Source organism: Hyaena hyaena, unplaced genomic scaffold, assembly GCF_003009895.1.
Source record: "Hyaena hyaena isolate Hyena2069 unplaced genomic scaffold, ASM300989v1 scaffold_1305, whole genome shotgun sequence".
Classification (NCBI taxonomy): Eukaryota; Metazoa; Chordata; class Mammalia; order Carnivora; family Hyaenidae; genus Hyaena; species Hyaena hyaena.
This window is the reverse complement of record NW_024081941.1, coordinates 265,367-289,591: the sequence shown is the minus strand read 5'-3', so window position 1 is coordinate 289,591 and position 24,225 is coordinate 265,367. Positions and strand designations below refer to the sequence as shown.

The following is a 24,225-nucleotide window of genomic DNA, read 5'->3' as shown; positions in this document are numbered from 1 at the left end:
TATTCAAGTGAAGTTTTACTTTCCTCTAATGATGCTTCACAATAAAATGCCAAACTAAAACAGGAAGATAAAGAAAATGCTGGTGACATACTACTTCTTAATTAGCTTCTTGATATCCCAGCGCAGAGGGAGAACAGAGAATATGCTATGGGCATGCAAGTGTATATACAAGAATTTCAATCATTCAACAACTATTTACTGAGGCTCCAACTGGAGCCAGGCTTATGTTAAATGTGGTGTAAAAGACATAGACCTAGCTTCATGGAGTTTATGATCTAATAGGGGACTCCAATAAGTAAACAATACAGGATGATGAAAGACATGGCAGAGAAAAGAGGGCACTATGAGAGGGCAGGGCAGACCTACAGCAGAAGGGTCATCTCAAAGAATACATAAGGGGATGCGGCCAAGGCAGTCCTAAGAGGAAAGTACATTGCTCTCCAGGCCTATTTTAAGAGATTAGAAAAAGCGCAAGTCCAAAATCTAACAGCTCACCTAAAGGATCTAGAGGCAGAGCAACAAGAACGCCCTAAACCCAGTAGAAGAAGAGAAACAGTAAAAATTAGAGCAGAAATAAACAACATAGAGACCAAAGAAACAATTGAACAGATCCATGAAACCAAGAGTTGGTTTTTTGAAAAAGTAAACAAAATTGACAAACCTCTAGCCAGGCTTATCAAAAAGAAAAGAGAGAGCACCCAAATAGACAAAATTATGACTGAAAATGGACTTATTACAACCAACCCCTCAGAAATACAAGCAATTATCAGGGAATACTATGAAAAATTATATGCCAAAATTGGACAACTTAGAAGAAATGGACAAATTCCTAAACACACACTCACTACCAAAATTCACACGGGAAGAAACAGAAAACCTGAACAGACCCATAACAAGTGAAGAAATCGAATCAGTGATCAAAAATCTCCCAACAAATAAGAGCCCTGGACCTGATGGTTTCCCTGGGGAATTCTACCAGACATTTAAAACAGAATTAATCCCAATTCTTCTCAAGCTATTCCAAAAAATAGAAGTCGAAGGAAAACTCCCGGACTCATTTTATGAAGCCAGCATCACTCTGATTCCCAAGCCAGACAGAGATCCAGCAAAAAAAGAGAACTATAGGCCAATATCCTTGATGAATACGGATGCAAAAATTCTCAACAAGATCCTTGCAAATCGAATCCAGCAGCATATCAAAAGAATCATCCACCAAGATCAAGTGGGATTCATTCCTGGGTTACAGGGCTGGTTCAACATTCGCAAATCAATCAATGTGATACATCATATCAATAAAAGAAAAGATAAAAACCATATGATCCTGTCAATAGATGCAGAAAAAGCATTTGACAAAATACAGCATCCCTTCTTAATAAAGACTCTAGAGAAAGTTGGGATAGAAGGAACCTACTTAAACATCATCAAAGCCATCTATGAGAAGCCTTCAGCTAACATCATCCTCAACGGGGAAAAACTGAGAGCTTTCCCCTTGAGATCAGGAACACGACAGGGATGTCCACTCTCACCACTGTTGTTTAACATAGTGCTGGAAGTCCTAGCATCAGCCATCAGACAACAAAAGGAAATCAAAGGCATCAGAATTGGCAAAGAGGAAGTCAAACTTTCACTCTTCGCAGATGACATGATACTCTACATCGAAAACCCAACAGACTCCACCAGAAGCCTACTAGAACTGATCCAAGAATTCAGCCAAGTTGCAGGGTACAAAATCAACGTACAGAAATCGGTTGCATTTTTATACACCAACAATGAAGCAACAGAAAGAGAAATCAAGAAACTGATCCCATTCACAATTGCACAAAAAACCATAAAATACCTCGGAATAAACCTAACCAAGGATACAAGAGATCTGTATGATGAACACTATAGAAAACTTAGGAAGGACATTGAAGAAGACACAAAGAAATGGAAAAACATTCCATGCTCATGGATAGGAAGAATAAATATAGTTAAGATGTCATTACTACCTAAAGCACTCTACACATTCAATGCAATTCCAATCAAAATTGCACCAGCATACTTCTCAAAACTAGAACAAACTATCCAAAAATTTGTATGGAACCACAAAAGACCCCGAATAGCCAAAGTAATCCTGAAAAATAAAACCAAAACGGGAGGGATCACCATCCCAGACTTCAGCCTCTACTACAAAGCTGTCATCCTCAAGACAGTATGGTATTGGCACAAAAACAGACACATAGACCAATGGAACAGAATTGAGAACTCAGAAGTGGACCCAAAAGTATACAGCCAACTGATCTTTGACAAAGCAGGAAAGAATATCCAATGGAAAAAAGACAGCCTTTTTAACAGATGGTGTTGGGAGAATTGGACAGCAACATGCAGAAGAATGAAACTAGATCATTTTCTCACACCATGCACAAAAATCAATTCAAAATGGATAAAGGACCTGAACGTGAGACAGGAAACTATCAACACCCTAGAGGAGAAAGCAGGAAACAGCCTCCTTGACCTCTACCACAGCAACTTCTTACTTGACACCTCCCCAAAAGCAAGGGAATCAAGAGCAAAAATAAACTGTTGGGACCTCATCAAGATTAAAAGCTTCTGCACAGCAAAAGAAACAACCCAGAAAATTAATAGGCAACCAACGGAATGGGAAAAGATAGTTGCAAATGACATATCAGATAAAGGGTTAATATCCAGAATCTATAAGGAACTCACCAAACTACATGCCCGAAAAACAAACAACCCAGTGAAGAAATGGGCAGAAGACATGAACAGACACTTCTCCAAAGAGGACATCCAGATGGCCAAGAGACACATGAAACGATGCTCAGCATCCCTCCTCATCAGGGAAATAACAAATCAAAACCACACTGAGATACCACCTCACGCCAGTCAGAGTGGCTACAATGAGCAAATCAGAGAATTCGAGATGCTGGCGAGGATGTGGACAAACGGGCACCCTCCTACACTGTTGGTGGGAATGTAAACTGGTACAGCCCCTCTGGAAAACAGTGTGGAGGTTCCTCAGGAAACTAACAATAGAACTCCCCTATGACCCAGCAATAGCACTGCTAGGAATTTACCCAAGGGATACAGAAATGCTGAGGCACAGGAGCACATGTACCCCAATGTTCATAGCAGCACTCTCCACAATAGCTAAAACATGGAAAGAGCCTAAGTGTCCATCAACAGATGAATGGATCAAGAAGATGTGGTTTATCTATACCATGGAATACTACATGGCAATGAGAAACAATGAAATCTGGCCATGTGTAGCAACATGGATGGACCTTGAGGGTGTTATGCTGAGTGAAATAAGTCAGGCAGAGAAGGACAAATATCATATGTTTGCACGTATAGGAGGATTAGGAGGAACTTGATGGAGGAACAAGGGGGAGAAGAAGGGCGGAAATGGTGGGGGAAAGGGAGAGAGGCAAACCATGAGAGACTCTTGAATGCTGACAAAAACTGAGGACTGATGGATGTGGGGGGGAGGGGGGGATGGGCATGGAGGAGGGCACTTTGGGGATGAGCACTGAGTGTTATGTGGAAACTAATTTGACAATAAACTATTTGTAAAAAAAATAAAAAATAAAATCAAAATCAAAAAAAAAAAAAGAATACATAAGAAGGAATTAGGAAAAAAATTAGGCTGGAGAAGGGCAGTATACAAGAGAGAACAGCGTAAACAAAGAAGCAAGAGAACAGGTCCAGGGTTTTAAAGAGAAGTGACAACCAAAGCGTCCATCAACTGACGAATGGATCAAGAAATGTGGTTTATCTATACAATGGAATACTACAGGGAAATGAGAAAGAATGAAATCTGGCCATGTGTAGCAACATGGATGGACCTTGAGGGTGTTATTGTGAAGGAAATAAGTCAGGCAGAGAAGGACAGATACCATATGTTTGCACGTATAGGTGGATTAGGAGGAACTTAACAGAGGACTATGGGGGAGAAGAAGGGAGGAAATAGTTGGGGAGAGGGAGGGAGGCAAACCATGAGAGATTCTTGAATGCTGAGAACTGAGAGCAGATGGGGTAGGGGGGAAGGGGAAGGGGGGTGCTGGGCATGGAGGATGGGCACTTGTGGGGATGAGCACTGGGTGTTATATGGAAACCAACTTGACAATAAACTATTTAAGAAAAATAAATAATAAAAAATAAATATCATTTCTTTCCAAATAAGATTGCTAAAAGTTATGCCTAGATATAGGCATATATAAAGAATCAATTTGGCAGTTTAGAAATAAAAGTCCTGACAAAGTAATCCAACTTCTTTTATGTTTTCTGAGATAAATAAATTTTTTCTATATTGTACCTCTGGAGAAAATAAAGAGAAGTGACGAGATTAAAATGAGCACTTTGGAAAAATAAAGCAGAGGGGCACAAGAGATAGCAGTCAGGAAACCGGTGCCAGGCCAAAGATGATAAGACCCGAATAACACCAAGAAATGTTCATTGAGTGCTTTCTTGGTCCAACCACAGAGGTAAATACTTCATGAGCTTTACCTTATTAAATCTTTTCAACAACCATGAGAAGGAAGAACAGATACCCATTTTACATATAAGACAACTGCTGGTATTTTCTTCTTTTCATATTATCCATTGCCTTCAATCTCCCCCAATAACTAAAATGTATTTCTTTATTGCCTTGGCTGCTGCTTAAAATAGTAAGCAAGTACTAATAATAGGCAAGTAGCTGAACAGACAAACCACTAAAGAAATTTTGCCCAAGATCACATTAAGAGACCCATACCCACTGCATTCACTATACTTACCACAGCAAGCTGCAATTCTTGGTCCTTCTGGTCCTTCTCAGTCTCCTGTGCTGGTCCTTCATCTCACCAACCTCAGACTGCCCTGGACTCCAGCTTAGGACTTGTCTTGTCTATCAACATCTGTTTCACTGCTGATCTCATCTGATCCTGTGGTTTTAAATATGTTTAATGTATTTAAAGTCACTGATGACTCTGATTTGTATCTGCATCACAGATTTTTCCCATGAACTCCAGACCCTTTTATCTGCCCACCAATACACAACATACCCACTTGGATGCCTAATGGCCATCCCCAACTTGCTATGTCCAAAACCCTGCTCCTTTCATAATTATCTTCATCTCCATTAAAGGCAATTCTAATCTTCCAATAGCTCAAGCCAAAGAGGCTAAAACCTTTATATCATTCTTGTCTTTCTCACAACTTTTATCCAATCCACTGGCAAATCCTATTATCTTTAAAATATATCCAAAATTTAACTGTCACAACCCCTACTGCTGCCACTTAGTCTGGCTGCCTTCATTTTGCCCAAATTATTGCATAAGTTTCTCACTGGTATTCCTACTTTCACCCTTATCTGTCACCCTTTACAACTGATTCTCAATTGGTTTCTACTGCCAGAGGAACCAATCACATCTTAGAATACCAGAGTGGCTTAGTCAGTTAAACATCCAACTCTTGATGTTGGCTCAGGTCATGATCCCAGAGTCATGAGATCAAGCCCTTCATCAGGCTCCATGCTGAGCATGGAGCTTGCTTAAAATATTCTCTCTCTCTCTATCTCTCTCTCAGGGCACCTGGATGGCTCAGTCAGTTAAGCATCAGACTCTTGATTTCAGCTCAGGTCATGATCTCACAGTTTGTGAGTTTGAGCCCCAGGCTGATAGAGTGGGACTTGCTTGGGATTTATGCTCTCCCTCTCTGTCTGCCTAACTAAATAAATAAACTTCTATAAAATTCTCTTTCTGCCCCTCTCTCCTGCTCACACACACACTCTCTCTCTCTAAAAACTAAAATAAAGCTTAAGTCAGATCACTCCACTGCCCAAACTCTTCCAGTAGCTCCTATCTCAGAATATAAACACTTACAATGGCCTAGGAGGCCCTGCATGGTGATGCATCTCTTGTTACACTCCCCTCACACAGTCTTCACCAGCCACACCAGCCTCCTTGCCAGCTCTGTAACAGACCAACCCATCCACTATCCTGTCTTTATGCCTAGTGCACTCTGCTTGGGAATCTCTCTAGATTCCTGTATGACTCACTCCTCCATCTTTCAGGTCTGTATACAAGTACAATGCTACCAACTCCCTATTTATACATACCAACTCAATCACTATAGATTTTACTTTTGTCTGCCTCCCCCTGGCCCTGAACTGCAGTAGAGCAAAGACTCATTTTTTTTCTGCTCACTTTTATATACGTAATTCCTACAAAAATGCCAGACACGTGGTAGATCTCAACAAATATTTACTGAATTAAAAAATTAATTATTCTCGGGGCGCCTGGGTGGCTTAGTCGGTTAAGCATCCGACTTTCGCTTAGGTCATGTACTCGCAGTTCGTGGGTTCGAGCCCCGCGTCGGGCTCTGTGCTGGCTGCCAGCTCAGAGCCTGGAGCCTGTTTCAGTCTACGACTCCCTCTCTCTCTGACCCTCCCCTGCTCACGCTCTCTCTCTCTCCTAGAAATAAATAAAACATTTAAAAATAAAAAAAATAATAAAAAATTAATTATTCTCTTCTTTACAGGATCTTCACCATGCACCATGCCAACCGCACCAGGTAGTAAACATCAGAGATAAACTGAGAAGATAAAACTTTGATAAAATTGAATTAGACATAGTTGATAAAGCAATAGACAGGATGGTAGCTTTAGCTTGAAGAATCTTTCACATTTGTTTTCTAACTAACAAAGGACAAGCAAGGAGCCTGAAATAATCTGAAAATGTTTTTCAAAAATATTTTAGGAATTTTATTTTTATAAAATTTTTAAATTCATGTATTAAAATGTATACCAAGGCAAAAAAAAAATCGTGACTTGTATCATAAATACAAAACTAACAGTTTTCAAAACATACAAGACACAATGTAAAAAAACAAACTTTATATATACAAAATGCAATGTACTTTCCATTACAAAAAATAAAGCAAGGGAAAATGCTTGAAAATACTCATCTGCAAGTACAAAACAAAATCCTCCCTTTGACTGACCAGTTGAGCTGCCATGAAACATGTAGCTCCCTTATGTTAGGTTTCTCTTCTTCCCTCAAGTTACCTTGTCTTCTTGTCTTTTTGATCTTGCCTTTTTGTCATTACCTTTTCTTCCCATTTTTCTTTTTATTTTAAAGACAACGACCAATCAAAGCTTTTTAAAAGCCAAATGTCTGTTCTATACTTTGTCAAGTGGCTTTTAGTTCCAAAAGTTAATACTTTATAGTCTGAGCTATAAATGAGTTCCTAAACACTGTATGCAAATCAAACTATGATTTGGATGCTCTAAGTACAATATATCACTTACATAATTGTTTTCATAAAATTAAGATTTTCACATCACATTTGCTGAAATCACAGTAAACTAGTACCTCAACCCATCATAAATAACCAAAAGCCCAACCTCCTTAACAATGTCTACTCATGACTCCCTCAAATGCTAAATAGTAGTATCTAACCTAAAATACATCTGGAGTGGTCTAGGCCCCCCTATCTAAACCACATCTAATATACACAAGCAACAGAAACTGGCTCACTGCTTACCTGTTAACACTAATATTCATTTGATTTACTTTCTGCTGCAGCAGCAAAATTGTTGAATTTTGGTTATTTTCTTATGTGAACTACATCTATTATTAATTTATTGCCATTTCCCTTAATACATTGTTAGGCAAAAATGCATCTTTAAACTGCAATTAAAATTCCTAATCAGGAAGCCAAAAAAGCTAGTTACTGATGCTGATGTACATTATCCCTGTCAAGAGCTACCTTTCCTGATTAACCTTGGAGGGAGAGAAGGTAGGAATGAGGAGAGAAAAAAGATAGGCCAGTTTCCAGATTCACGAGGACTCTTCCATTACTGCATAGAAAAGCACAGAGAATTCTCTTGAAATTCACTGAGAACAGCACTGACAATGCCATTTATCTGAGTAAACAGACATAGAAGAAAATGATTTCCTACTATTTTATATTTCTTAGAAAAATTCTGTTAAAACTTAAAATGAAAATTGGCCCCTCCCCAATTATTCTAATTTACAAAAATTCAACTGTAGAACAATTGCTTTAAAAAAAAAAAGTGAGGATTAAGAAACATCAAGTTCACGGGCATGTGGGTGGCTCAGTTGTTAAGCGACAACTCTTGATTTCAGCTCTGGTCATGATCTGACGATGCATGGGACTGAACCCCCTGCATCAGGCTCTGTGCTGAATGTGGAGCCTGCTTGGGATTCTCTCTCTCCCTCTCTCTCTCTGCCCCTCCCCTGCACGCACGTGCGCGCGCACACACGCACACACACACACACACACACACGCACACACACACAAAACCTGCTTGCTCTCTCACTCACTCTCAAAATTAAAAAAAAAAGAAAGGTCAAGTTCAGTCAAGTAACAAGTCTGGTACATAAAAAACCAGAGCAAGCAGGACAGCACCCAACTCAAAGACAGACAACTAGAGACAGACAGACAGCACAAGGCTGCCATTAGCTAATGAGAAAAAGGTAGACAATGATTTTTGCTTCACAAGAACTTATGAAATCCAACACTCACTTATCTAGTGAAGGAAATGTTGCAAACTCTGCATGTAGACCTAATATTTTTAAAGCAAATTTAAGGGGTGCAAATAAACTCCAAGATTATAATTTACAGAACTAAACCCCTTGGGGTAATGTGGTTCAGAAAGCAGGACTGCTACCCTGAGGCACAGCCTGCATAATAATAGCATTAAAATACATACTTCCTTCAAATTATTCTAATTATGTCAACCAATTTGAATGCATCAAGAGAGAATTTTACCAACAGTATAACAAGGTACATATTTACATTTTCATTTGCATCTTAAGGACAAACTGTTAACAATAATGATGATGATTATGAAAAACAAGATTAAAGGTGTGTTCATTTGGGAAAAAGCTACATTAATATTATTCATACAACCACAAACACCTTCGTAATGAATGCAATACTACAAAACAATTCACAGCTTTATAAAAAGTTGAAATACAGAAGTTTCAATAGAATTTTTTCCAATTCAAAATTAAAAAGATGGGACGCCTGGATGGCTCAGTCAGTTAAGCGTCCGACTTCGGCTTAGGTCATTATCTCACAGTTCATGCATTCGAGCCCGCGTTGAGCTCTGTGCTGACAGCTAGCTCAGAGCCTGGAGCCTGTTTCAGGTTCTGTATCTCCCTCTCTCTCTCTCTGACCCTCCCCTGCTCACACTGTCTCTCTCTCTCTCTCTCTCTCTCTCTCTCTCTCTCAGAATAAATAAAACATTAAAAAATTTTAAAAATAAAACAAAATTAAAGAGTTCAACTACATTAATCCTTAACTACTTTACTCTAACATCTGTAAAATATATAAAATACCAAGATTATCAACAGTCACATATGTTTTGAAGTCAGGAGACACGTGTATTTTCTTAAGATTGGTTCCATTTGTGTAGAAGGTCTGTGAGGATTCCCCAGTGTCAACATTCCACCACTGTTCAGAGAAAAACAAAATTCTCATTAGATTGGTAATTACTCTGTGTAACAATTGTAGTTAGTGCCAGCTAGATCCTTCACCCTATCACCGCCCCACTCCCAAACTTCAGCAAACTGCAGGAAAAAATTCTGAGGTTTAATGCTGAATACAGTATTATTAACCTAGTCACTATTTCCTGATTAATCCTAGTGACTTCCTCACAGCTATGCAACACCTAACCCAACTGCAACACATGTGCTGGAAAAATATGCAGCCTATTGAAAGCTAAGACACCGTCTACACAAAGTAAATGATGGCCATGACTGCACTGAACTCTGCTGTCTGCATGTCTTTCTCAGTAGAATGGACAGAATACCCCGTTTTTCTTTAAAAATACCCCTTTGCAGGGGCGCCGGGGTGGCTGAGACAGTTAAGTCCAACTTCAGCTCAGGTCCTGTCTCACACCAGACTGGGCTCTGTGCTGACAGTTCAGAGCCTGGAGCCTGCTTCAGACTCTGTGTCTCTCTCGCTCTCTGTCCCTCACAAATAAACATTAAAAAAAATAAAAACTAAAAAAATTAAAATGCCCCCTTGCAGACACAGACTGGTATTCTGACAGACACAGAGACTATTTCTTATTATAGGATACGAGATAGAATGTTCTCTCTACCAAATCTTCCTTTTAATCAGGATGATTCAAGAGCTCATGACCATGTTTCTCTATAAAACAGTCTATACATTTTGCTAAATAAATATTGAACATCTCAAATGCAGCAAGTACTCTGGCCAAATCCTTCTTTTCTCCCCCCAATCACTGAATTCACTCAGATTGTAACAGTATTTACAGTCATTAACCAAATGGAGACATTCATAAAGCTTACCCATTTATCTCACAGCTAAAATGAGGGCAAAAGAGGCAACGTACATGAACACCTTTTGAAAAGGCATTATTAGGTACATCAAGATTCAGAGTATCATGAACAAAATAATAGTGTCACTCATTTTTGTATCTGGGGCAGTGCCTGTCATTACAGTGCTTGACTGGTTAAACTATTTGTGTTCCCTCAGTAATAGTAACTGGTAAAAGAATACCCCATGGACTTTAGTAAACCTCACTACAGCAACTTGTACTAACTTAAAAGTTTTCCAGAACTGGCAATTTTGCTCTATAAAACAGCAGTGTAATCAAGACTGCACAGGACACATTCCACCTGCTTGAGAGAAAATTCATTACTTTTCATTCCCTAGAAACAAATCAGAGATAGTAAGGCCCTTAGAGATTACCTAGGTCAACTGCCTCATTTTACAAATAAGGAAACCAGGGTTCTGAGAGAAGAAAGGCCTCATCACCTAAGATGATACTGCTAGCAGGTGGCAAAAGCGGAACTGTTTCTGGTACCTAATCTAGTGCCACTACCTTTCCCTCTACTGAAACAAACCACTCTGCTTAGAAACACTATATCATTTAATAAATAAATAAATTTTAAGAAAGGGAAAAAAAAGAAACACCATATCAAGCCACTAACTTGAATATGGACTGAAAAACAATGACATTAAAATTAGGGAATTTTTAGGGCAATGAAACTATTCTAGATGATACTATAATGGTGGACACATGTCATTATAAATTTGGCAAAATTCACAGAATGAACAACACCAAGAGTGAACCCTAATGTAAACTATGGACTTCAGGTACTAATGACATGCCAATATAAGTTCATCAATTGTAACAAATGTACCACTCTGTTAATATTCTTTGGACAGTGTGGGAAGGCTGTGCATATATGGGGGCAGGAGGTATATGGGAACTCTACTTTCTGCTCAATTTTGCTGTGAACCTAAAACTGCTCTAAGAAATAAAGTGAATTTGGGGCACCTGGGTGGCTCAGGCCATGATCTTGTGGCTCGTGAGTTCAAGCCCTGTGCTGGGCTCTGTGCTGACAACACAGAGCCTGGAGCTTCCTTCAGATTGTCTCCCTCTCTCTCTCTGTCCCTCCCCCTCTTGAGTGTACTCTCTCTCAAAAATAAATAAAACATTAAAGTTTTTTAAAAAAAGAAAGAGAATTTTTAAAAAATAGCTAACATTTACTCAGAGTACACTATATGACTCTATGTATGAGTGCTTTATATGTATTAACTCCTTTAACCATCCCAACTCTATGAGCTAGAGATTATAACTATATCTATTTTACAGATGAGAGAATCAAGGCATAGAGAGATTAATCTCATGCAAAATCACAAAGCTAATGAGTGGCAGAGCCAGGCTTTGACTCTGGGCAATCTGCCCAAGACTCACTCTCCTGACCATTACATTCTCTTTCCTCTATGTAATAGCAAACATGCTTTTTTCACGATATACTCCACATTTCAAACCAGCCTTTCTTGGGACGCTTGGGTGGCTCAGTCAGTTAAGCGTCTGACTTCGGATCAGGTCATGACCTCATGGTTCGTGGGTTCGAGCCCCACATTAGGGCTCTGTGCTGACAGCTAGCTCAGATCCTGGAGCCTGCTTCAGATTCTCCCTCTCTCTCTGACCCTCTCCTGCTCATGCTGTCTCTCTCTCAGAAATAAAAACTAAAAAAAAAAGTAAACCAGCCTTTCTTCTCATAAGTATGAACTAATGTAGATTTCCTGTCATTCTAACATACATACTCTATGGTATAACACAAGTAAACAGCTAAATTTTATTACTTTCTAACTTAATAATAGTAATAATTTTGAGGAGTGCCTGGATGGCTCACTTGGCTCTTTTTTTCTTAATTTAAAAAAAATTTTTTTTAATGTTTTATTTATTTCTGAGAGAAAGAGAGGCAGCGTGAGCAGGGGAGGGTCAGGAAGACAGGGAGACACAGAATCTGAAACAGGCTCCAGGCTCTGAGCTGGCTGTCAGCACAGAGCCCGACGCGGGGCTTGAACCCACAAACGGTGAGATCATGACCTAAGCCGAAGTCGGATGCTTAACTGACTGAGCCACCCAGGTGCCCCAAATATTTATTTTTGAGAGAGAGAGAGAGGGGGGGGGAGGAGCACAGAGGGAGACACAGAATCAAAAGGAGGCTCCAGGCTCTGAGCTATCAGCACAGAGCCCAACATGGGGTCCAAACTCACAAACCACGAAATCATGACCTGAGCTGAAGTCAGTCACATGCTTAACCAACTGAGCCACCCAGGCGCCCTGATATGACTCTTGATCTCAGCTTAGGTCATGGTCTCACGGTTTGTGGGATCAAGCCCCGCATTGGACTGTGGGCTGATAGCATGAAGCTTGCTTGGGATTCTCTCTGCCCCTCTCCTACTCATGCATTCTCTCTTTTTCTCAAAATAAATAAATTTTTTAAAAATTTTGAAATTTAAGAGCTTTATAGCTACTGGATATCTACTTTATCCTACTGACATTCAATTTATATAGCTTAGATTCTTTAGTAAACAGACTCAAAAGGCCCATTCCTTTGGACACTACAGCAGCTGTTCCTTTTTACTTTTAATTTGCTCTGTGCTTTTGATAGTCTCATTAACATGCTGGCTGGGCTATATCATAATCAGTATAACCATGCTAGTAATCAAACCAGAGGGAAGTGGAGTCCTGGGTGGCTCTGTCGGTTAAGCGTCCAACTTCAGCTCAGGTCATGATCTCACAGTTCATGGGTTCAAGCCCCACGTCAAGCTCTGTGCTGACAGCTAGCTCAGAGCCTGGAGCCTGCTTCGGATTCTGTGTCTCCCCCTCTCTCTGACCCTCCCCTGCTCATGCTGCCTCTCTCTCTCTCTCTTTCAGAAATAAATAAAACATTTAAAAAAAATTTTAAAAAGACATAACTTCTACAGTACAGACATCTATTCTGATGCTCTGTTTCAAGGTTCTCCAAGAACTCTGGAAATCTAGTCATTGACTGCTATCACATCTTGTAAGCCAGATTCATGATTATGTGATAGCCTTCAATGGGGCCCAGAGTATCAAATAACATGGTCTCTATAAGCTCAGTGTCAAAGTTGAGCAGTTATGCTTTTCAACAGGTAATGGAACTCAAGACCCTCTGTTTCCAACCCAAGATCACAATGCTGCTCCTCTAAGCATCATCCTCAGAGCAGACTAAGAGTCACAGTTTATCCTTACACTAAAGGAAAACAAATGGTGATAGCTTCAAGATCCCTCCCAATAACTAAATAAAATAAACTATACCAAAAAGGTAAAGTTTAATGCAACATTTTATAAATAGCATTGTATTCTCAATGCAAACTTAAAAAGGGTTCATAACAAACATCCACCCCACAGAGCTAAAAACGGTCTTCTTTCTTATAAGGTACATTTTAATGTTGAGTAAAACTATAATTATGTGGGCCTCGGGGTGCCTGGGTGGATCAGTTGGTTAAGCGTCTGACTTCAGCTCAGGTCATGCTCTCACGGTTCGTGGGTTCAAGCCCCGCATTGGGCTCTGTGCTGACAACTAGCTTACTGGAGCCTACTTCAGATTCTGTATCTCCCTTTCTCTCTGACCCTCCCCTGCTCACACTGCCTCTCTCTCTCTCAATCTCTCTCTGTCTCTCAGAAATAAATAAAACATTAAAAAAATTATGTAGGCCTCATATAACCAAAAACTTCAATCCATTCAAATATTTTTGAACATCTGTATCAGACAATCAGAATCATTTCCTACATTTGAATGTTTTCAGTTAAGAAATATTATAAGATCTAATTTATTAGGGATCTATTTTAAGTGGTCAGAACAATATATAGTATCTTCAACCCCGTTTACAAGTGTACCACCATTCAAAAGACTCACCTCAAGCATCCTCCTCCCTAAGAAGCCTCTGCTAACTCCATTTTTATGCACACATGTCCCAGAACCCTCCTATATTTTAGAGATTATTTATTTACTGTCTGCTTCCCTCAGACTGTAAGTCACTGAAAGGCAAAAAACCAAGTCTTAAACACTGTGCCATACAGCAGTGTCTTAGCACACAGTGGGCACTTAACACATTCTTATTGAGTGGGTGGATAAATATATACAAGCACCAAAAAATAGCCCTGCGGCACTACAACACACTCAATGAACATCAGTCTCCTCACCTATAAACCAAGGATAATAAAATTTAAGCTTACAAAGCTGGCTTTTGAGATGATGTAAGTAAACCATTGTGTAGGCTATAAAATAAAGCAATATGCTGTTGCTACTATTACTATTACAATTGCTACTACTTCTGCTACTATTACTAGTACTTAACAAATTTCACAGAGCATCTGGGTGGCTCAGTCAGTTAAGAGTCCGACTACTGGATTCTGCTCAGGTCATGATCTCACAGTTCATGAGTCTGAGCCCCACGTCAGGCTTTGTAATGACAGTGTGGAACCTGCTTGGGATTTTCTCTCTCTCCCTCTCTCTCTGCCCCACCCCTACGCATGCTCGCTCGCTCGCTCTCTCTCTCTCTCTCTCTCTCAAAATAAATAAAGAGGAAGAAAAAAAAAAGGAAATTTCACAAATAAATTTTTTTCACAAATAATTAAAGACTTTCAACCAAAAGAGTTAATCATCAGTGAAGTGGAAAATTAAGTTAAACACCCAACTTTCTAGTCATTTTGATCATCTTAGTATAGGGCACTATGAGAGCTGTGTACAGAAAACATCCCTAACACTGTCATCAAAACTTCCAAGAACACTGAAGAAAGCAGTCTTGCAGATCTGTCTCATCTTGGCCAAATGAGGATAATGGTCACTGCCTTTCCATTCTGCTGGGCTGTATGAGGCCCAATTAAGAAACAAGAAGTGAAAATAGCTTGGAAAGTAGTATTTAGGCTGTTCTTCTCTTTCACAGTCTTTAAGGAAAGACTTACCTTAAGATATCCTCCAGCAGAGACAAGCATTTTGCTATCTGGTGAAAAGCAAAGATCAGTCACCCAGCCTCCATGGGTAGCAGCTCCTTCTTCTATCAAAACCGGAGCACATAAATGAAGCAGCTCACCATTTGAGACATTCCATATCTACACCAAGAGAATACACAATGCATTAACAAGGTCACCCAGAAGTTTTATATATCTATGCATCTCATCTGGAACATATTTGGAAATCTTTCTTAAAAATATAATTACAATTCAGTGATGCCTTAGGCATTTTTTTAGGTTGCAGTCTCTCCTGTCCAATTTTTTAAAAAACACTCACTATAGTAAAAATGTATTTATTATTACAAAATAATAAAATACTTATCCTTAACCATACTCCAAAAAATAAAACAAGAGAACTTAGAACAATTGGTCAGAATATTGTGATTCTTTTCATTTAATAAAAAGAGAAGAGTGGGAGAAGCAAGGTATAAACTAAAAAGGACCAACAAACTATGTAAAAAAAAAAAAAAAAATAGAATTCTAGGGCAGGATCTACCATGAAGAATGCTGACAGAGGTCATTCAAACGAATTTAAACAATAAGTGCCTATAAGGTTTTAGGTATATGCATATAAATGTATATAAAGATATATATATATAAAGATTATTTTACTAGACCCTTATAAACAACCCAATCACTTATAGATGCTAATATTTCCATTTATTTTCAGTGACAATTAATACATGGGCAGTATTCTATAATATTTCAATAAACGCACAACAGAATAAGAAAAAGAGGCATAGGGGCGCCTGGGTGGCTTAGTCGGTTAAGCGTCCGACTTTCGCTTAGGTCATGATCTCGCGGTTTGTGGGTTCGAGCCCCGCGTCGGGCTCTGTGCTGACTGCCAGCTCAGAGCCTGGAGCCTGTTTCAGTCTGTGACTCCCTCTCTCTCTGACCCTCCCCTGCTCACGCTGTCTCTCTCTCTCTCCTAGAAATAAATAAAAACATAAAAAAAAAGAAAAAGAAAAAGAGGCATAAACAGCAAAGGAAAATAACCAGAACCATCATTTGTAAATGTTTTCCTAGAATATCAAAGAAAATCAAATGGACAAACTCATTAGAATTTAATAAGATAGCTAAATATCAGAGATGCATATACACACACACACACACACACACACACACAGAGAACTTAACAGCTACATTTTGAATAATCAAGTAGAAAAACAGAGGTGCCTGGGTGGCTCAGTTGATTAAATGTGCTAATAGCTCAGAGCCCGGAGCCTGCTTCGAATTCTGCGTCTCCTTCTCTCTCTGCACCTCCCCTGCTCGCACTCTGTCTCTGTCTCTCTCTCTCCCGGAGCCTGCTTCGAATTCTGTGTCTCCCTCTCTCTCTGCACCTCCCCTGCTCACACTCTATCTCTGTCTCTGACTCTCTCTCTGTCTCTCAAAAATAAACATTAAAAAAAATTTTTTAAGAAAAATAAAATGTTTGTTTAATGTTACTTAAGAAAAATTTTTAAATAACATGCATTTAAAGAAAGAGAATTTGGGACAGCTGGGCAGTTTAGTCAATTAAGTGTCCAACTTCAGCTCAGATCATGATCTTATGGTTCGTGAATTCAAGCCTAAGCCCTGTGTCAGGCTCTGTGCTGACAGCTCAGAACCTGGAGCCTACTTTGGATTCTGTGTCTCCCTCTCTCTCTGCCCTTCCCCTGACACATTCTGTCTCTCTCTTTCAAAAATAAACAGTAAAAAAAAAAATTTAATTAAAAAAACTTTTTAATAAAATAAAGAAAGAGAATTTGTTTCCCCGGGGGGTTTCTAAAAAATGAAGTATTCCTTTATAACCAGTAAAGGGGCCCTTTTCATCCAAGATGAGAACTCAAAGCAAAATGAATGTTTCCAAAAGCAGCCCTGCCACTTCAGCTGACATGGCATTTATTAGAACAGTACAAAGAAGGTTAGTTACTTAGTCCTCAAGGAGAATCCTAATTTTCCTGTAAAGTCCATCTGATAACGTCTCTATTCCTGCAAACTGAATACGCTCTCATCAACTTTAAATCTTCCTTTGTAAAAAAAGAAAACAACAAAAAACAAAAAACAAGACGCTCCTCAAATATACTGGTTACTAAAGCAGCCATCCCAATGCCCAAATTTTTCCCATCAACTAACTACCCAATCCTTCTAACACAACCGAAGGCATGCAGTCCCATAAGGACTATAATAGGGCACACTGTAAATGTTGACTATCTAATGGATATAGTTTCATTAAGTGATTTTTTCTTTCAGTGCTAAAAAGAGCAGAATCTGCAATTCATTTATAATCTAGTTAATGATTTATAAAATTATTTTCTTCAAATTCTGCCACTATAAACAACCTTTGGTTCAGGTCCAAGAATTCCAATGAATCATCCTCAAGCTAAGAGCAAACAACGAAGTGCAAATAACTCAGGAATTTACCTCCTCACATTCATAGACTCTGTTTTTGTTTTGTTTTGTTTTTTTAAGTAGGCACCACGCCCAGCACAGAGCCCAACATGGGGCCTGAACTCACAACCCCAAAATCAAGACCTGAGCCAAGATCAAGATTTGGATGCTTAACTTAATGAGCCACTCAGGTGCCCCCAACAAACTCTAACTCATATACTTCATTCTAACTAAAATTAATTCTCTCCTGCAGAGGAGTGCAGCTGTGAACACAATATGCACAGGAAATAAAGCAAACAATGTCTCATCCAACCAGAACCCCACGGCCTGTGCTTCTCAGTCACATTAACAAAGGTCTCCAGTGTGGTACAGAGTGCTAATCAAAGCTACAGAGAGCAGTGCTTTCATGTCAGTAAACACCCTACCCTGATTTCTCCATTGTCATCTCCAGTCGCCAACAGGGTACTATCCATAGAGAAGGCAGAGCAGCGCACACAGCCTTTGTGGCCCCTCAATTCATGAAGAGGGGAAAGAAGTTCAAAACTCCAAATCTGGAAGGCAATTAGGATTGTTTAAGAATAGTAAATACACTCAAAATAAGTACCTGCAAACCCTGACTTGGGGCTAGTTAGCCCCAATTCAATCATATGGAAGTTGTAACATTCAACATTTCATAAATTTTCATTAGAGGCTCAAGTTCCAACTTGCAACATTGTTTTTTCCTGATCTTTCCTTTAACTGCTCATGTTAACTTCAGCTCAAGGACCAAAATCACAGCTGCTTTAACTTTAGACTTAAAAGAAAGAATAGCAAATCAGTTAAGAGCAGTCTATAGAGTAGAACCAACTTGAATGTGAGTACTGGCTCCCTTGTACTGACCAGTTCCTTGTGGCCGAGGACAACCCACATAAGCTTCTCTAGCTTTCATTTCTGCACCTGTACAATGGGATAATAGTACCTACTGTGTGAAGATTAAGTGAGATAATAGTGAAATTGTAGCATAGGGCCTAGTATATGGCAAGGGTTCTTTAAAGGTTAGTCATTATACTATCCTACTGTCTTGGCAGCCAAAATGCTGTTTTTTTTCTTTCCAATATTCTCCTTTGTGGTTCAACATCATCACCATTTTAACAAGAATGTACTGAAATTACCATGTTCCAGACACGGAGCTAAGGACTGGTGGTACAAAAATGAACTAGATACAGTCCCTGTCCTTAAAAACTCTATAATCAGGTATACAGATTTACAAATCATTAAGTAAATAGTTACATGAAGTAAATGTTCTAAGAAACTGGAGTAATCTGGAACAATGAAGGTAGGGAAGCTAACCCCACCTGAGGGCCAGGAAAGGGTTCACTAAAGAGCTGACATCAAATCTATGGCTGAAAGAATGAGACATAATGCTTTGAGGTAAAAAAGGAGAAGGCTGTGTCACACCAAAGTTAACTGAGTACACAGTAGATGGAGGTAAAAGTAGCTTGGCACAGAAGGAACAATGCAGCAGAAAGAGATGGTCAAGGGGAAAGGAGTCTGGCATATAAACCATCAGGTCATAGAGGTATTACAACAGGAGACTCAGGCAGCAGGAAGGAAGATAAACTGGAGGAGGCACAGACCAAAGAGAGGTTCACCAACGAAGGAGAGTCTAATCTTATGGATGGGGAAGAGGAGAAGAATGAGCCAATAAACACCAAGAAATAATCAACAGAGCATGAAAGACAGGACAGAGTCCTGGTCAATTGCAAGGTTTGTAGTTTGGAAAAATGGGTAATGAGGTCATTAACAAAGATGGAGAAAAAAATTAGAGAATGGAGTAGTCAATGTCCCCAACAAGCCAGCATTTCACCAGAATGTGATTTTCAGAAGTATCAACTTATATCAATTGCATAAACTTTTACTACGGATGTGCAATTAAATGTAAATTCCTTTCAGTGCTTTTTCTTGCCTATAATATATAGTAGATATTGCATTTTATTAGTAATAGAGAAAAAAGTCATTAGTAAATCAGAAATCAAAAGTCCTCAATGTTAAACTATGGGCATCCTCCAAAAATTCACAAAACAGGAGACGCACAGAATCTTACTGTTTTATATATCATTTGGACTCATAATACATAATCAATACCTAACTTCTATGCATGCACATTTCAGCTAACTGACCTACCTTTGCAGTCTTGTCAGCAGATGTAGATGAAAACTTCGTAGCATCAGGAGAAATATCACAAGAAAGTACTGTATCTTGGTGACAGACAAAATCTTTTTCTATTCTTCCAGTAATAATACTCCATACCTTCAAAAAGAAATACAGAATTTGACACTTTTAAGCACATTTTGTATTACTGGGCATAATCATCTAGAACACATATCTATAAAACAAGAGCTTTAGTACAACGGTTGTTCTAATCTCTTTAAGTGTCCTTAAACACGGAGATGAAGATGATTGCAGTAAACAGAAAACAGGCATGAGAAAATAGAAATTTTAAAATTAAAGTTACCACCTATCTGCTTTTAGCTGTCACAATATAATCATTACAATATCAGAATACTTAAAAAAATTTTTTTGCTTCAAATTACCTTCACTGTTCCATCAAATGACCAGGAAAGCAGTCTTGAATTTTTCAAGAGCCTAAAGTCTTTCACTGTTTCCCGATGAGCTTGTAGAAAAACACATTCCTCTGCTTGCCAATTCCATACCTGATTATCAAAGAAATAAGTCTGTTACAATCCTCTTCCCATGATATCCCATTGGAGAAGTAGGGTAGTAGGTGCTCAACTGCCTAACATCTTTTATCCTCATGGCATTCAGTAAAACAAAAAAGAATACAGCTAAGCGAAATTAGTCAGAGAAAGAAATAGCTGACTAGTCAGTCAAATATGATATGACCTCATTCATATGCAGACTTTAAGATACAAAACAGATAAACATAAGGGAAGGGAAGCAGAAATAATATAAAAACAGGCAGGGGGACAAAACATAAGAGACTCTTAAATATAGAGAACAAACACAGGGTTGCTGGAGGGGTCGTGGGAGGGGGGATGGGCAAAATGGGGAAGGGGCATTAAGGAATCTACTCCTGAAATCATTGTTGCACCATATGCTAACCAACTTGGATGTAAATTTTTTTTAAAAAATACCAAGAAAAAATACAGTACTCCCATTTTAGAGACAGAAAAAAGAAAAGCTAGGATTAATTAACTTGACTAAGGGACAAAATAAAATATGTTTCCTACTAAATAAAATTCATTATCAGGGTGCCTGGGTGGTTCGGTCAGTTGCGCATCTGACTCTTGATTTCAGCTCAGGTCATAATCCCAGGGTCATGGGATTGAGCCCCATGTTGGGCTCTGTGCTGAATGTGGTGTCTGCTTGAGATTCTCAGTCTCTGTCTCTGTCTCTCTCACTCTCTCTCTCTTCCTCCCTCCCCACATCCCTCCCCCACCTCGTTCACACTCTCTCTCTCTAAAAAAACAAAAATAAACCTTTAGGAAAAAAGTCATTTTTAGAGAACTCAGAATTGGACCCACAAATGTATGACCAACTAATCTGTGACAAAGCAGGGAAGAGTATCCAATGGAAAAAAGCCCCTTTAACAGATGGTGCTGGGAGAACTGGACAGCAACGTGCAAATGAATGAAACTAGATAACTTTCTTACACCATATATAAACTCAAAATGGATAACGACCTGAGTGTGAGACAGGAAACTATCAAAATCCTAGAGGAGAAAGCAGGAAACAACATCCTTGACTTCAACTGCAGCAATTTCAACCAACGGAATGGGAAAAGATAGCTGCAAATGACATATCAGATAAAGGGCTAGTATCCAAAATCTATAAGGAACTCACCAATCTCCACACCCAAAAAACAAATAATCCAGTGAAGAAATGGGCAGAAGACATGAACAGACATTTCTCCAAAGAGGACATCCAGATGACCAACAGACACATGAAACGATGCTCAGCATCCCTCCTCATCAGGGAAATACAAATCAAAACCATACTGAGATACCACCTCATGCCGCAGAGTGGCTAAAATGAGCAAATCAGGAGACTATAGATGCTGGCGAGGATGTGGAGAAACGGGCACCCTCCTACACTGTTGGTGGGAATGTAAACTGGTGCAGCACCTCTGGAAAACAGTGTGGAGGTTCCTCAAAAAATTAACAACAGAACTCCCCTATGACCCAGCAATAGCACTGCTAGGAATTTACCCAAGGGATGTAGGAGTGCGATGCATAGGGGCACATGTACCCCAATGCTCATTGCAGCACTCTCAACAATAGCCAAAACATGGAAAGAGCCTAAGTGTCCATCAATGGACGAATGGATCAAGAATATGTGGTTCATCTATACAATGGAATACTACATGGCAATGAGAAAGAATGAAATCTGGTCATTTGTAGCAATGTGGAAGGAACTTGAGGGTGTTATGCTGCGCAAAATAAGTCAGGCCGAGAAAGACAGATACCATATGTTTTCACTTAAAAATGGAACAGGAGAAACTTAACAGAGGACCATGGGGGAGGAGAAGGGGAAAAATAGTTGGGGAAAGGGAGGGAGGCAAACCATGAGAGACTCTTGAAAGTTTAGAACAAACTGAGGGCTGATGGGGGTGGGGAAAGGAGAAGGGGAGTGACAGGCACTTGCTGGGGTGAGCACTAGGTGTTACATGGAAACCAAATTGACAATAAACTATTTAAAAAATCTTTTTCTTCAGTTTCTTGGAAAGCAGTTAATTACACAAGAAGATAGAGAAAAGCCACAATATGCTAGTGAGCTCTCCATCTGATTAAATTTTCCAGAGAAAATTATCCCTATTACATATTCACAGTTTCCTAAGCCCCACAAGTAAGGCCAAAACCAAAGATTCTAGCTCCACTAACAAACAATCCTAAAATATGTATGGAACCAGAAAAGACCCTGAATAGCCAAAGCAATCTTGAAAAAGAAAACCAAAGCTGGAGGCATCATAATCCCAGAATGCAAGCTGTATTACAAAGCTGTAATCATCAAAACAGTATGATACTGGCACAAAAACAGACACTCAGATCAATGGAACAGAACAGAGAACCCAGGAATGGACCCGCAAACATATGGCCAACTAATGTTTCACAAAGCAGGAAAGAATATCCAATGGAGTAAAGACAGTCTCTTCAGCAAATGGTGCTGGGAAAACTGGATAGCACCAACATACAGAAAAATGAACCTGGACCACTTCCTTACACCATACACAAAAATAAACTCAAAATGGATGAAAGACCTAAACGTAAGATAGGAAGCCATCCAAATCCTCGAGGAAAAAGCAGGCAAAAACCTCTTTGACCTCAGCTGCAGCAACTTCTTACTCAACACGTCTCCAGAGGCAAGGGAAACAAAAGCAAAAATGAACTACCTCATCAAAATTAAATTCTTCTGCACAGCAAAGGAAACAATCAGCAAAACTAAAAGGCAACCAATGGAATGGGAGAAGATATTTGCAAGCAACATATCAGATAAAGGGCTAGTATCCAAAATCTATAAAGAACTTATCAAACTCAACACCCAAAAACCAAATAATCCATTGAAGAAATGGGCAAAAGACATGAATAGGCACTTCTCCAAAGAAGACATCCAGATGGCCAATTGACACATGAAAAAATGCTCAACATTACTCACCATCAGGGAAATACAAATCAAAACCACAATGAGACACCACCTCACACCTGCCAGAATGGCTAACATTAATAACTCAAGCAACAGACATTGGCAAGGATGAAGAGACAGAGGATCTCTTTTGCACTACTGGTAGGAATGCAAACTGGTGCAGCTACCCTGGAAAACAGTATGGAGGGTCCTCAAAAAATTAAAAATAGAACTACCTAAGACCCACAACTGCATTACTAGGTTACCCAAGGGATACAGGTGTGCTGTTTCAAAGGAGCACATGCACCCCAATGTTTATAGGAGCACTATCAACAATAGCCAAAGTATGTAAAGAGCCCAAATGTCCATCAATGAATGAATGGTTAAAGAAGATATGGTATACAATGGAGTATTACTCGGCAATAAAAAAAAATGAAATCTTGCCATCTGCAACTATAGATAGGACTAGAAGTTATTAAGCTAAGTGAAATTAGTCAGGGAAAGACAAATATCATACTTCACTCATATAAAGAATTTAAGATAAAAACAGATGAACATAAGGGAAGGGACGCAGAAATAATATAAAAACAGGGAGGGGGACATAACATAAGAGACCGTTAAACATAAAGAATAAGCAGAGAGTTGCTGGAGGAATTGTGGGAGAGAGGATGGGCTAAATGGGTAAGGGGCATTAAGGAATCTACTCCTGAATTCACTGTTGCACTATATGCTAACTAACTTGGATGTAAATAAATAAATAAATAAACAAACAAATCGTTCTAGCTCCACTGAAGTTATTGAGTCCTACTGGCCCTAATGCCTGGAAAGGTCAGCTGACTAGAGCAGCTTCAAACCAAGTCAAAGAATTTCTGAGTTTTAGAGATATTTATCTCCTTAATGCAATCCTCAAACTGACAAAG

The 24,225-nt window shown here is 39.2% G+C and overlaps 1 protein-coding gene across 2 annotated transcripts in view; it reads right to left on the bottom strand.

Moving 5' to 3' along the window:
* Nucleotides 1–24,225, bottom strand: part of APAF1 (apoptotic peptidase activating factor 1) — a 98,827-nt gene continuing 74,602 nt past the window's right edge. Inside the window, exons 24-30 of one of the 2 annotated variants that reach the window (XM_039223260.1) lie at nucleotides 20,260–20,379; nucleotides 19,850–19,975; nucleotides 18,112–18,237; nucleotides 15,269–15,415; nucleotides 9,345–9,459; nucleotides 4,773–4,919; nucleotides 1–54 (exon numbers count right to left, since the gene is read on the bottom strand). In XM_039223260.1, coding sequence (XP_039079191.1) covers nucleotides 4,867–4,919; nucleotides 9,345–9,459; nucleotides 15,269–15,415; nucleotides 18,112–18,237; nucleotides 19,850–19,975; nucleotides 20,260–20,379 — 687 coding nt within the window. In that variant the 3' untranslated portion in view covers nucleotides 1–54; nucleotides 4,773–4,866. Of the gene's footprint in view, nucleotides 55–4,772; nucleotides 4,920–9,238; nucleotides 9,460–15,268; nucleotides 15,416–18,111; nucleotides 18,238–19,849; nucleotides 19,976–20,259; nucleotides 20,380–24,225 lie in introns of those variants that run through there. The other variant, XM_039223261.1, reaches the window with a different exon arrangement.